Below are 13511 nucleotides of genomic sequence, written 5' to 3'. Positions count from 1 at the left end.
ATAGAATTAATTAATATATGTATATGTACATAATTAAAAATATCAATAATTTATTTGTTTTCTGATACATTATTAGAGTATACTTGGATTAAAAATATCTTTATACTGGATGGAATTAATTATAAAGTCGTACTTTCTTAAAATTAAAAAATTCTAAAGTTTTTAGTAAGAAATGGTCGCTTTATGTCAAATGATCATGCATTAAAATTAACTAACTTACAGTAATTCGTGATATATACAATGGGAAACGAAAAATACAATAAGCGTATTAGTTAAAAAATAAATAATTTGATAGTGAATATCGTAACAGTGTCTTTTTGGTTCTTTTAACCTTGCTATCTGTACAAACAAAAATATAACAAAAATATATTAAAAAAACTATTTTAAAAAGTCATTTCCTTTCTAATTATCTTCATGAAAACAACAGCATTTCATTTCGTTAACGATAAATTGATAATAACTATAATAGCATCAATATGTGTACAATGTGTAAATAGATATTTTATAATAATTTTTTACTTTCGCCAGTCTTTCAAGAAAATATTACTTCCATGAATGAATTGATGTGAATGAATTCAGTGAATACGTACGTATAAAAATTTGTTAAATATTTACAATTGTTATAAATGTAATTTCAAATACTGATTTTCATGTCTTTTATCCATCTTATAAATATCGTTTTTTCTTTGGTAATTGTTAACTCGGTTAGTCAGCTCAACAGAGCCGTTGTAATATTAATTTCTTAGAGATTGAAACTGCTGGAAATTAATGTTGTACTAGCAATTGTCAATTAGCAGTAGTTGATTGCACTTATAAATAACAGTCTCAGGAAAATCTTTCTATTAATTCTTCATTAGAATATCCTCAATAATATCAATCTCTGTAGAATCAGTGTAGGAAGTATAATTGGAGTTTGCACGTTCGTCAATCTTCGAATTAACTCAATTGTACTTTAGTTTTTAATACTTGTTATTGCTTAATGTCGTTACCCCTTCGATTATTTATTTTATTGCGGAGAAAACTTTTCGAGTTCTCTTTTAATCGAAGCTATTAACGGTACTGCTGGATCTTCTGGTGGAAGTTGGCTGTCGACAAGTATACGCCTCGTATCAACATCTGGCAAGTTAGGCCTATGAAAGGGACCAGCACTTAGTGGTCTGGAACCCCAACCACTGCGAGATCGCGGTGGTTGGAAATGTCCATTTTCTGCAATATCACCGTCGTTGGATTTCACCGGTAACGACGTACGAGGTCGAACCTGCATTTCCGCTAATGGTGAAGATATAGGACTAAAGACGAAATTAAATACAGACATTAACATGAATTTTAAACAGAATATACTAAAAAAGTAATCGATAAGCTTTCTAGATAAGTTTTGTCTCTGACTTTTAACACTAACTATATTGCAATTAATAATTACAATATAGACTCTTAATTTAGCAGAGCTTTTTTCAGAATGCTTCTCAATTACAATCTCTAAATAAAAATACCTAGCATGAGTGATTCTTCCTTTAGTTTCGGAAAATATCGTGAGAATATCCGGTGCACGTGCTGCTGAAGTTGGTCTTGTGGCGCATAATTGTGCTTCTGATTTTGCATCTCTACTTCCAAAGAGACTGAAAGAATCTTCCAGGAGCTCGTGAAGTCTTCTCCTTGCTTTCCCCACAGGACCGGATGGCATTGCATAAGTTGGATCAACATCTGTTCCGGATGTACCATTGTCTTAAATCACAGTTCAAATTACGTAATAAGAAAATTTAATCCGGAAAATACTAGAATAAATGGGCTGAAAGAGATACCTTCTGCAGACAAGTTTTGCCGCCGAAGATTCCATACTATTGGTCCTATAACTCCAGGGTCTTTGACAGCACTCGAAGTTCGTGCAAAAAATTTATCATTCACACCATCACCCGTATAAAGACCCAAACGATCGTTTTCTCGCCTTACCAGTTCTGGAGAGTCTATGTCTAGATGTTTGACCTAAATAAAACAAATATAGAACACATAAAATCTGTGAGAAGTACGCGTAAAGTATTAAATATTTAATATGTTTTCGTTGGACTAATTTTATGTCATGTTTTCGTTACAACTTTTATTGCAAGATTAAAGTTTGCTCACCATAACTGGTTCGAGTACTCTAGAAAGTGGTTCAACACTTTTCATGCTGGGGAATGGCTTACAAGATGGCATAGAAAGGTAAGAATGCGGTGAAGCAGTGGCTTCTTCTTGCCTCGTGTAATCTTTTTCCAAATAATCTAATGTTTCTAGATGATCGACAATGACATCCATTGAATCGGATGTTCGAGGCGTGTCAACAGCGTTTGTTCGTGTCATTCTTCCATGTGCCATTCTATAATTGAACGATAACAATTAAATATCGCGTTATACTTTTTACAGGTTTACAGAAGTATCAAGATAGAAAGATAAGATTGAATATAATTAAAAGCTTTAAAAGAAAAAAATTAGATCTTAAGATATGGTTCAACATTATTAGAAATTTCAAAATACGAAGATGGGACTTCAGTTAAGCTTGAAAACAAACCAAGAAATTTTATCAAATGAAATTTGTATTATCTTGCAATTAACACTTGGATGTACCTGGTTCTTTTCGAGGAGTATTCCCACGGTCTCGGTTCTAGCGTTTTACTTTTCTGTTCTTCGTCGTTGTCGCTCGAAACTTGATGAATTCCTGCCTCGAGACTGTCGGGGGTTTCGAGAGACACCGGAGTCCTCGATAAACTTCCAGGAGTCTGTCTCTGACTGGTACCGTCAGTCTGCGAAAAAGGATAGGATGTGCAGTAGATCGATAGAGTTGCTTCGCAATAAATCAGAGTAAACGAAGGTTGAATATTCGCCTCAAGTCAATAGTCGAATAAACGCAACAGTCTGTCCCTGTAATTCCAGCTAGTCATTTGGCTCGATTATTGGACAGTGTTCTTACTATTCCGGATTTTTTCATTTATATTTATGTTCAATATCGCGCAAACTATTAACAAAATTAGTGGCCATAGCTTGCGTGCTTAAAGTGAGAATCTAAATAGATATTTATCCTATACGCTAAATGAGTACTTTAAATCTCTTTACACCTTTGCACTTTTAAATTTAGCACAAATGCATATGAAAATTTACAGTCTATTAATCGCTATATTTTTTTTTATTTTTAACAGTCAATCACGTTATTTTAGATAATATTATTTCACGTTTCCTATGCTGCTACTCTAATTTCTCACATACCTTAATTTCCATTTCGGATGTCGAACAAGCATTATTATCAAGACCGGCAGCTGCTTGTATATATTCTTGTTTCTTTCTTAAAACATGATGACTCGGTGGTGCAGCTACAGCGCTGTGTGCTCGTTTCCTTTTTGCTGCGAGAACTAATCCCGTGACAACCAATGCTAACAGAATAAAACCAGCGCTTGCTGCACCGATTAATAGCCATGCATCTCTTTTCCTCGAAAGAGCCAATGGTCGTGTTTCTTTCAAGTACGCTATGTACACAAAAAATGCAAAGTAACTTGAAACTCAATTGAAACCCAAAATGCTTATAAATCAGTACTACTTAAAACAAGAAATGTAATACATTAATATATTGGATATACTGTAAGATATATATTAAGTGTCCTTTTTATATATTAAAAGTTGATCATTATGCCTGTAGATATTAATATTCGTACCCATTTTAATGAAAAAAAGAAGATAAATTTTATTTAGATTATATATTAATAAATACACCTACAATCTAGACGTGCAAACGAATAATCCAAATCTGTCAGTGGAACTCAAAGTTTATTTAAAGAAGATTCAAGTTGTTCATGTTGTAATAATGAATCATGTTTGGGATACCTTGTAGCAGCCAACTTATTCGCTAGACGTTACTCCCTAGGATTATTACCTGTTCTGATCGACGTAACACGTCTCATCCGATACTCACTTTCAATTAGCGGACGAGATAGAGAAATGACTCGGCGATTGGTTCTTGTCTAGAGACGCAGCATTTTTCCATGAGAGAATTCATGATTTGCCATTCAGAACTTAATGAAAGAATTCATAGATGGCTCTAGTTTGATTCAGACTAGCGATAACGATACGGTCAGATCACGTCGAATCAGGCTCCGGTCAAGAGATTCTCGTTCGACTCGACCGAACCTCCAATTGCGAATAATCTCGTTGAATTACCTGTAAGCGATTTTGACCTGACTCGACGCGACCCGACCATGCGAATCGTCTCTTAAAATCATAGAGAGCGATGGCAAATATTCTGATCGAACCACCTGCTGTACCTTCTTTTTGAATAGACTTGGAATCTCACTGGAAAATTCGCATCATTCGTTCGCACACCTAATTACGAAAAAGCGGTGCTAAGATATCTTACTTCTTAATGGAAAATAATAATATACTATACTACTATAAGTAAGAGCTACAAGTATAATATTTACGTTCGCTTTGAATAAGAACTGGCGCGCCAAGTTCCAATGCAACCTCTTGAGGTGACAAAAGAGCCATATCCCTGGCAGCTGTTTCTGCGGGTACAGGTTTCCCTCCTAGGTGAACCGAATAAATCAACTTCGTAGCCCCACTGTCCGTTACACTTGTATTTTGCATTCTAACTTGGACAGCCTCGTCGCCAGAACGATCCAATGAACGTAACTCGGAATATTTGCTTGTATTTGTGCTGTCTGAACTGCCATCGTTTAATATTTCTTCCCTTGACGTAGCACGATTGTTCGTACGATCGCGATGATCATTAAAAAGATTAGAAGACGAATTAAAAGATAGATCGTACTGCAACGATCGTTGACCAGGATACTCTGTCGTGTTTTCATTGAAGTCTAACGACGTGGTTGCAGATAGATCTTTATCGTACGATATTTTCTCTTCGACGGGGCTCGATTTTGTGATTTTTAATTGAAAATCGTCCATTTGAATTTGCTCGTTGCGATTCCCAACATCGTTAACGCTTGTCGTCGTTGGGACAAGAGTATTTTTGAAGCTGGATACTTGAAGTAGTTTTATTTGGTTTGGCATCGTAGAGATCTGAGACTCTGAATTCCCTGGAATCCTTAGTTTAGGCGATGAGATCGTGGAATTTCGCGGCATTTCTCCCTGACCGGCGATCTCTGGCTGAAACAACGTTCGAGAAATATTTATTGCAACTGTATGTTTGCCATGTTACCTTGTATTTAAAAAAATATATATATAAACCTTTAAAAGTAACTCTCATAAATTTATTCGCTGTTACTGTAGAAATACGAAGGTGTACTTTATGGAATGCTCGGGGTTTAAGGAAGCTTCTATGATTGCACGGACTGTAAATCGAAATCGTTTAAAAGTTCCGTATTAATAAAAACTCATGTATATTAGTGGTGCCAATTTTATGAAATAATTGTTAATAACCAATTCGTTAAACACAGATTCATCTTGAAAGCTATGTATGTGAATGTTGTCTGGCAGCCATTCTTTATTCCAAGATTCTAAAATTATGATTTAAAAGCAAGAGTAATTAACGAATATTCGGTAATTAGAGAGACAATTTTTTCCTTTTGAAATTAAAAAATAAAAGTTTCTCACCTTCGCGCAATTAACTTGCATTGTACGTGTATACGTTTATTCGAGGTTTACGCCTTTAACTACGTCGAAGGAGAAATTACGATTCATATTTCGAACGTAGTTTGCGAACAAGTAAATACTATCCATACAAGTGCTTCAATCTATCACGCGAAATTTTTAAATCTTTATATTTACAGTTTGTAGACTGAAAGAAAGGTAGGAAGAAAGCTGATGATACAATCCGGTAGACGCAAACCTAAAAGTTCACAGATGAATTCTCTTAATTAGCCTTTCTTAATAAAGAGAATTTGTTCGACTTTTTCCATTAAACTGAATCTTAAGATAGGTCCATAGTTACATTCATACGTAAGCTACAAATTATCTACATACTATAGATAACTTTGGTTTAAATCCATAGCCTTAGTCAAGTATACTTTATGTTACTTACTTCTACGAAAATGTTATTTTCTACTAAGAACACTTCATCTTAATTTACATTATCTTAATAACTCATAATCTGTCATATTTTTAGGGACAGCGATGCTATCACCGCATAGCGGTGGAAAGCGGAACTAATTTTTCAATCCCCTTTACCTGCGACGAGAATATATATCCGTCCTTCTAAAACACTAGTGCGTTTCTTGTCTGCGAACAACCATCGACTGCCATCTATTCTCACACACTATAACTTTTTATGTTCCAGCTTCCACACACAGATGACGGGGCATGGCTTGCCCATAAACAAGGAGCGCACTACCGTGCGACAAGGACAGACATACCTCTCTCTCTAATTCATCGAATTTTCATTAATTGCCCTGTTCCTGCTACAAAATCCTTCGCTTTTAGAATCGAAGAATATAGAGGGGATCTCTGAGAACGGTTTCGCACCGATTTCGACCAGAATTTCTGCTTAATTATTCAGTTTTTAACGATTATCCACGGCGTCCCCTCGTCAGCCAGGGACCACGCCGCAAATTTTCGCATAATTTTCCTCACGCGTAATTAATTCACGAACTTTTATGCGCGAAGAATTTACTACGGGATCTAAGGAAGCTTCTACGATTCCTTAGAGAGCTAATTAATACGGCGTAAAGTTGGTATTTGTAAAAAGTCGCAGACCAGTACCGGGCTAGCCGCGACATTAGCTACGATAAATGTCTATAACTAATTAATTAGAGGTAAATTCCGATTGAAATCGGCGTGTGAATCTTGCCAGAGGTTCCACCTTTGCCTTGCGATCCTGAAAGTTCATCACTTTTACCAGGGAGAAGAGTAACGAAGGAACAATCGTGAAATTAGATTGAGAAGTATGTCTGTCCTTGTCGCGCAATATAGCTTTCCTTGTCTGTGACGTCACAAATGTCTGTCTTTGTCGCACAATATACCTCTTCTTATCTAACAGGAGTTGAAGTACTTCCTCGCATGTTCTATACTCCTGTTACTTTTCTGCAGTTTTAGCCGGTTTCGATAGATAGCAGCATCGATCGTAGACAAGGAGCGCACTACCGTGCGATAAGGACACACATACTTCTCTCTCTCTAATTCTTCGAATTTTCATCAATTGCTCTGTTCCTGCTACAAAATCCTTCGCTTTTAGAATCGAAGAATATAGAGGGGATCTCTGGGAACGGTCTTGCACCGATTTCGACCAAAATTTCTGCCTAATTATTCAGTTTTTAACGACTATCCACGACATCCCCTCGTCACCCAGGGACACGCCGCAAATTTTCGCCACGCGTAATTGATTTATGAACTTTTACGCACGAAGAATTTAGTACAGGATCTATGGAAGCTTCTACATTTCCTTAGAGTGCGAATTAATGCAGCAGAAGGTTAATATTTATGGAAAATCGCAGACATGTACCTAATTAATTAAAAGGAAATTCCGGTCGAAATCGATCTGTGAACCTTGCCAGAGGTTCTGCCTTTGTAGTACGATCCTGAAAATTCATGAATTTTATCAGGGAAAAGCGTAATTAACGAATAATCGTAATAAAGGGAGAAGTACTTCTGTTCTTTTCGCGCAATATAGCTTTCCTTGTCTGTGACGTCACGTATGTCCGTCCTTGTCGAACAATACAGCTCTCCTTGTCTATCAGTAGCTGAGATACCTCCTTGCACATTCTATACTCCCGTTACTTTCCCGCAGTTCCGACCTTCTTTAATCATCGATAATAGACATGGAGCGCGATATTACGTGGCAAGGATAGATATACGTATAACAGTGTTGCCATCTATCGGAGTCGAATCGCGAGAAAGTAACAGGAGCGGAGAATAGAACGTGCGTGGAGGTATCTCAGCTCCTGTTAGACAAGGAGCGGGACAATGTACGACGAAGAGTGTAATAGCGATTAATTTCACCTTATCATCGCTATATGGTGATAATATTTTAATGAATTTAGAGGATATATCTATGAACGTTTATGATCGCGTCTGCCAAATTGGGGTTAGGTTGGGTTCCATTGTACGTTGATTCAGCAAGCGTACCTTGTTTCTAAGGAGCGCGTGCCCTCTTGTAATTCTTCGAAATCGTGTGTTCGTCTGTGAAAGTCCAAGATGACGATGCTGCTGCCTCGAAAACGCAGTCTTATACAATCGGGCTAGTTTCAATTCGATTTTTGGCGGTATGGCTTCACCTGCCCGAAGAACTGTTAGCAACCAGTATCTAAATCGTGGAGAACGAAAAAAGAATATTTCAATTATTCTGCGTAAAGTGTTGTTCGTGGCGTTACTTATAACGTAATTATGTATGTCTTGTCCGTAAGAAAACGCGAAGCTACGAACGCTGGATACGATCGCCTGTGCAATGTTGTGATGTTAGGTTAATTGGAACGTGTGTTTCCAGTCACGTTCTTGCAGTTTATAAAGGTTTTTGTAGTGCCAGCTATTTCTTAGAAACAAACACGGAGTCTGATTAACGCATATATATTCAGTTTCAATTTACCGAAACACTTAGTCCCGGTTATGGCAAGAAACACGATAATTAAGAGTAGAGAAACATTCTTCTAACATACCGTTGGAAGTGTAATAAAAATATTTATATTTTGATCGGATGGCACCAAGTGTGAAAATATTCGTGCACAAGACGCATAAATACTCGCAATCTGGAAAATGACAAATAAATACACACCTTGGACCAGGATCTTCTCCGATAAGGACACCGATATTTTGGTCCGTGTCGTCGTCCAATCTAGGCGTTGGTTCGATGCAAGTAGTACATCTTGGTTCGTTAGGTTCAGCGTGATCGGGAAATGGTTTGTGATTATCTTTGTCTTCTGCCGGCGAGTACAATGTTACGGTATGATGAACTGTTCTGGTTTCGTAAAACGTCAGCCCTTGATTAGCGTCTACCCATGGTGGGGCATCCTTGGCATCTGACCAAAAGAAGTCTTGCAGATGTACTCGACGTCCTGGCAGATGCTCGATCAGAATAATTTCATCCTCTGAGGTAACAAACATTTTACTCGTAAATTATACGCTTCGATTAATAAGGATGGAAGTGAAAGGCGCGTTTTAATGATATTTATTTGATTTATTACTTAGCAAACTGAGGATAGATTACGGTGATATCAAGTCGAACAAGAAATTGTATATCGTATTTCACGATACGTAGTAGTACGAAGAATAAATATTTTCGAGTATTCAGTTTGATTAAGACGAGTAATCGATTCAAATTTATGCTTCAATGCAACGATAACCGTCTTTATTGCATCGTGTAAACGTGGTAATGTATAAACGAGGTTTGTCTTATGAAATTAACTGCGTTGATTACAAAAGTAGAACAAATACCGTTTTTCTTTTTAATATACAGGATATAGGTTAATCGCTGCGTGATATTGTTTTAAATATCGTTGGAATTGTAACTGTTATTCGTTGACAAGTATATTCTCGTAAAACATTTGGTAAAGCATCCAAAATAAAATCTATCAAGAATTAAACGTTATAACATAATTTTATATAAATAATCGTCTTGCTTACGCTTACAGCTGTTATGTCAATTTTATTTAAAAAAACAAGCGTAAAATTAATATACGCAAAATAATACAGAATAATTGTTTGAAAATTTCAATTAAATGTTACAGTTCAGGACATCTCGCGAGTAAAATATTCTTTTGAGGTTATGTAATTTCAGATTACATGATATTTATTTCCGCATTGCTATGAAAGAGGAACAGACAAACGTGAAGCGGTGGTGCGTGAAAGCTTCACTTTCATAGGAACTTATCGTCGACAAGGGCAATGACCTTTAGTCATGCGAATCGTTTACGAGACAATGTGACATTAAATATAACGAATAGACCAACTTGGTCCTAAACACCCGACATTAAACAGGTACACATACATATATATACAGTATTAATAATTATTCGATTTACGTAATTAACAATTATTAGACGTTTTTATGAAACGACAAAATTGGCTTGATATTATCGAGACAACAAGCGATCCCGATTGTTCAATTAATATTGATCGTGATGGATTAATTTCTCATGTGCGAGACAGGCTAAAAAGTGTAGGGAACTATTTTAACGACTTTAAAAACTATGAAGTAACCAATTAGAGTACATACTAGTTAAAAACTTCCGGTAGAAGGAGAAAATCTGTCAAAAAGTTTGTCGTGCTACTGCGTGACTATAAATTGCTCGTTAATTTGCACGAGGTCATTGAATTCTCTTTTATTGGAACTTTGTTCCATGAATAGGTAGGTAAGTACCTATGTATTCAATTTCACTTGAAATTGGCTAATACTTACTTTAGCATATTTCACTCACGAATTATACATATGACGAATAAAACTTCAAAATGAATTATGAGCAGACAAAGTATCGCTACCCCCACGGTGCGTTAAAATAATTTCAAGTTGGAAAATTCTGTAATCAGTGAAATCGTTTCAAGCGTATGTATCAATTAAAAAACAGACGATACATTACTGTTTCTAAGAATAAAAAGTAAAATATAACAACAGGTTAGGAAGAACCTTTGACAAAATTATAAAACGCAAGAAATAACAAACTGCTTGTTTAAACGTGATTCTTTTTATTTTACTTTCTGTCGTACAGCGTGAATATAAAAAATCCTTTCCTTTTCTAATACATTCGTCGTATTTCCTCGATCAGGCCATCTATGTCTAAACCTAACGTATTTATATAGAATTTTCAACGCAAACCTCCTTTTTATGTATTTTAGCAAATAGCGATTTCTCGCTTGTACAAACTTTTCATGCATCGCGTAATGTAAAGATTTGCTATGTACACCTTGAATATTTTTAGCCAGTGGTGGTAGTGTTAAATCGATAGGGAACCGAGTTCCTATGGTGAAAATAATGTAAATTGATTCTGATTAGTCTTCCAGGCTTTACCAGTTCGATTCCGCTAGAGACCATGCGTTTACAACCCCTTCCGATGCGCACTGTTACGAATTATTGCTGGTCACGTATCTAGTTATACTCTCACCTGTTATCCAACTCCACTTTATCGTGCAATACACCGAACTTCATTGCGAGAGCTTCAATTACGTTCTCTAATCGGCTCATTATCCTGAACAGAATGTTTTGCCTTAATTAATAGCTCGTGGATACTCGTCGAGCCATTTTTAACTTAAACGAAATGATCTGATACCATGTTACCGCTATGTACTTGATATCATATGTGTTTCGAAGTAACCAATCACTTTGATTAATTATTTTTATCTTAACTATTAATTGGGGTTACGAGTGAGAATTCAGGAAGAGAATTTAAATGGAAGATTACGTTTTAAAGCTTATCTTTATTTTCGTAATGTATCACTGATGTACCATTATTAGTTAAATTTCTCTGTGTTTCGTGTTTTTCTATTAATAAATGTATGTTGTAAATAAAAGGTAGTTTTCATTTTATTTCCGACCTTACAACTTAAAAATGTAAATATGTACCATTAGTGTCAGGTTAAAAAGGTGTATATCAAAATGAAATAAATTATTTTCTAGTAATATGTCGCTTTCATTAATGGTTTGAAATAAAATAACAAATAATTTAGAGTTTTAAATACTATATTTTTCATATGCTTGAATCATAAACAACGAGCCCGAATTATTTCACTATATTTATTACTATGTAATAAATTAAATATTTGTATAAAGATAAAAATACTGAAAAAAGATATACGACTAAAAGTATATACATATGACAATATAAATCACATAACATATGGCCAATGTTTTGCTCGTAAGATAAATATTATTTACATCAATTTATTTCTGCTATATATTAAGTTAATGCCAAATTTAGAGATGTTTATGTGTTATTTAACGCATTCCTGTATCAAATTCTATTTTAAATAAAACACTGTTTGCATATTTACATTACGTCGAAATATCGTCTTATAAAGCGATCTGACGTAATTAGCCAAAGGTCTTTGGCATTCAAGTTCAACATTATTCGGATCCAACAGATAGTTCTGGTTGCGTGGGAATGTTCGGGGGAAGCGTGATTCAAACCAGTGTTAAATGCTCCGTATGTCAGCGAATTGTATAGTACTTACGTAGAACTTGATGCTATCCACATGTGCGTATGTATATTGTATGTATATATATACCGAGATTCCCGGTGCGGAAAACATGGTGTCGATAATAATATCGATTAGTCGACGAACATTCACAGCTGACCGCTGAATTACATATCGTAATACGTCTTCGAGATTCTGTCACCTAGATTATTCAGTGACACGATTTCCAGTGACTCGACACTCGTGTAATCCACGAAACACATGCATTGCAATAATATACATGGTCGCGAAAGCTTGGATTCTATGATACACGAATTGTAAGCTTTCTTCGAGAGATAAACTCATTACCATGAACGTACTCGTTTTCAAAAAAAGCGCGCCAGCGAAGAAACGATTGAATGAGAATCGATACGCGTATAGACGAGTGGAACAAATGTTTAGTAAGAGTATCTTGTCTCTCGAAGTAGATAAATCTTGTTCTTAAATTCAAATAATCTTGCAATTTTTTGTTCGACTATTTAAATATTCGTATATAAACTAGACAAGTAAGGAAAAATACATGAACGAGCGACAAAATTAAACAGAATGTAAAAAATGTTTTAATAGAATAAATTAATCGTATTATCAAATAAGTTAAAAGAAAACAAACTTGAACTTTCTAATTAATTTGAACTTCCTAGTATATTTTAATCGTAATTATCCTTATCATATACATAGACCCTATTGTATCAGTCAGTATAACGCAACAAAACCTTGATATCGAATATTTTCAATCTATAGTATCTCTGGAATAAAAACTAACCAGCTCCCGGTGGAAGGGAAGCTTGCACTTTCGAGATGTTCGAGTTTTGCAGAAGAAATATTAGAATTTGTACGATCGCACCGAAGGAAACTGACAATGCAGTACACAAAACACCACACAACAACATCGCGCCGGATGCACTCGGCTATACTAAAAGGGGTGAGACGTTGTCCACAAGTCTACTGAACCGTTCAGCCAATCCGAACGAACTCGAGTACTCCGTTCACTGCGCCGGCGTGATTTTCAAACATGCGCAAGGATATTTTATTCTTTGCTTCTACGTTATTTTCATTAATACCGTGCAAAGATTTCAACTTCTTTTATTTCTTTTTAAGACTTCGATAAATATATATATATATATATATATATATATACTCTACAAATATCCGTACCTTCCAAGTTAGAATTCAGAGGTGCAAACATAATATTTGAAATATTGTAAATTTATAAATTAGCGTTGTTTAAGCTAAGCTTCTAAGTTCGTTCTAAACACCATGAATGATATAATATTTGTAGTTATGACATATTTCGATTGAAAAATAGTTGAAATATTTTATGTTCAATAATAATACATTTTTTAGTTATTTCTGATTTGAAAATGAATATACACCAAGGCAAACATCAGCAAAATTTTAGTAATTCGATAAAACTTAAGATGGTGGGAAATCATAAACCA

The 13511-nt window shown here is 35.3% G+C and overlaps 1 protein-coding gene and 2 long non-coding RNA genes across 8 annotated transcripts in view; 2 read left to right on the top strand and 1 right to left on the bottom strand.

Annotated features, from left to right (window-relative positions):
• The window catches only part of LOC126872926 (uncharacterized), a 171686-nt gene that overhangs the window by 121287 nt on the left and 36888 nt on the right, over nt 1–13511 (top strand). The gene's annotated exons all lie outside the window — the stretch shown is intronic.
• Nucleotides 21–13376, bottom strand: LOC126872906 (uncharacterized). Of its 4 annotated transcripts, XM_050633159.1 has the most exons (11): nt 5999–6314; nt 5572–5806; nt 5398–5474; nt 5206–5309; nt 4440–5120; nt 3235–3491; nt 2599–2774; nt 2119–2350; nt 1800–1980; nt 1491–1722; nt 21–1289 (listed from the first exon to the last, which is right to left on the bottom strand). In XM_050633159.1, the coding sequence occupies exons 2-11, from the start codon at nt 5590–5592 to the stop codon at nt 1007–1009; spliced, it is 2244 nt and encodes a 747-aa protein (XP_050489116.1). In that variant the 5' UTR covers nt 5593–5806; nt 5999–6314; the 3' UTR covers nt 21–1006. The 4 variants fall into 4 exon arrangements, with proteins under 4 accessions (XP_050489116.1, XP_050489114.1, XP_050489115.1 ...); XM_050633157.1 differs by lacking the exons at nt 5206–5309; nt 5398–5474; nt 5572–5806; nt 5999–6314 and adding exons at nt 8038–8215; nt 8681–8993; nt 12836–13376 and having other exon boundaries at nt 4440–5124; XM_050633158.1 differs by lacking the exons at nt 5206–5309; nt 5398–5474; nt 5572–5806; nt 5999–6314 and adding exons at nt 8038–8215; nt 8681–8993; nt 12836–13376 and having other exon boundaries at nt 1491–1701; nt 4440–5124.
• On the top strand, nt 8851–11300 carry LOC126872924 (uncharacterized). 3 transcript variants are annotated; one of them, XR_007692240.1, is made up of 4 exons: nt 8851–8998; nt 9094–9274; nt 9362–9882; nt 9945–11300. It is a non-coding gene; the product is annotated as an uncharacterized LOC126872924 (long non-coding RNA). The 3 variants fall into 3 exon arrangements; XR_007692239.1 differs by having other exon boundaries at nt 9094–9290; nt 9683–9882; XR_007692238.1 differs by having other exon boundaries at nt 9094–9882.

This window comes from Bombus huntii, chromosome 14 (genome assembly GCF_024542735.1).
Source record: "Bombus huntii isolate Logan2020A chromosome 14, iyBomHunt1.1, whole genome shotgun sequence".
NCBI classification, from domain to species: Eukaryota; Metazoa; Arthropoda; class Insecta; order Hymenoptera; family Apidae; genus Bombus; species Bombus huntii.
The sequence above is the reverse complement of the archived record's forward strand: the minus strand, read 5'-3'. Positions and strand labels throughout refer to the sequence as shown.

Excerpts from the sequence above, each read along its gene's own strand:
- LOC126872906 (XM_050633157.1), bottom strand. The coding sequence starts at position 12,962 with ATGTTGTTGTGTGGTGTTTTGTGTACTGCATTGTCAGTTTCCTTCGGT. Across the intron at positions 3,492-4,439 it reads AGTTCTTATTCAAAGCGAAC|CGTACTTGAAAGAAACACGA; the intron begins GTAAATATTATA and ends TTGTGTACATAG. Across the intron at positions 2,351-2,598 it reads TACTCCTCGAAAAGAACCAG|AATGGCACATGGAAGAATGA; the intron begins GTACATCCAAGT and ends GTTCAATTATAG.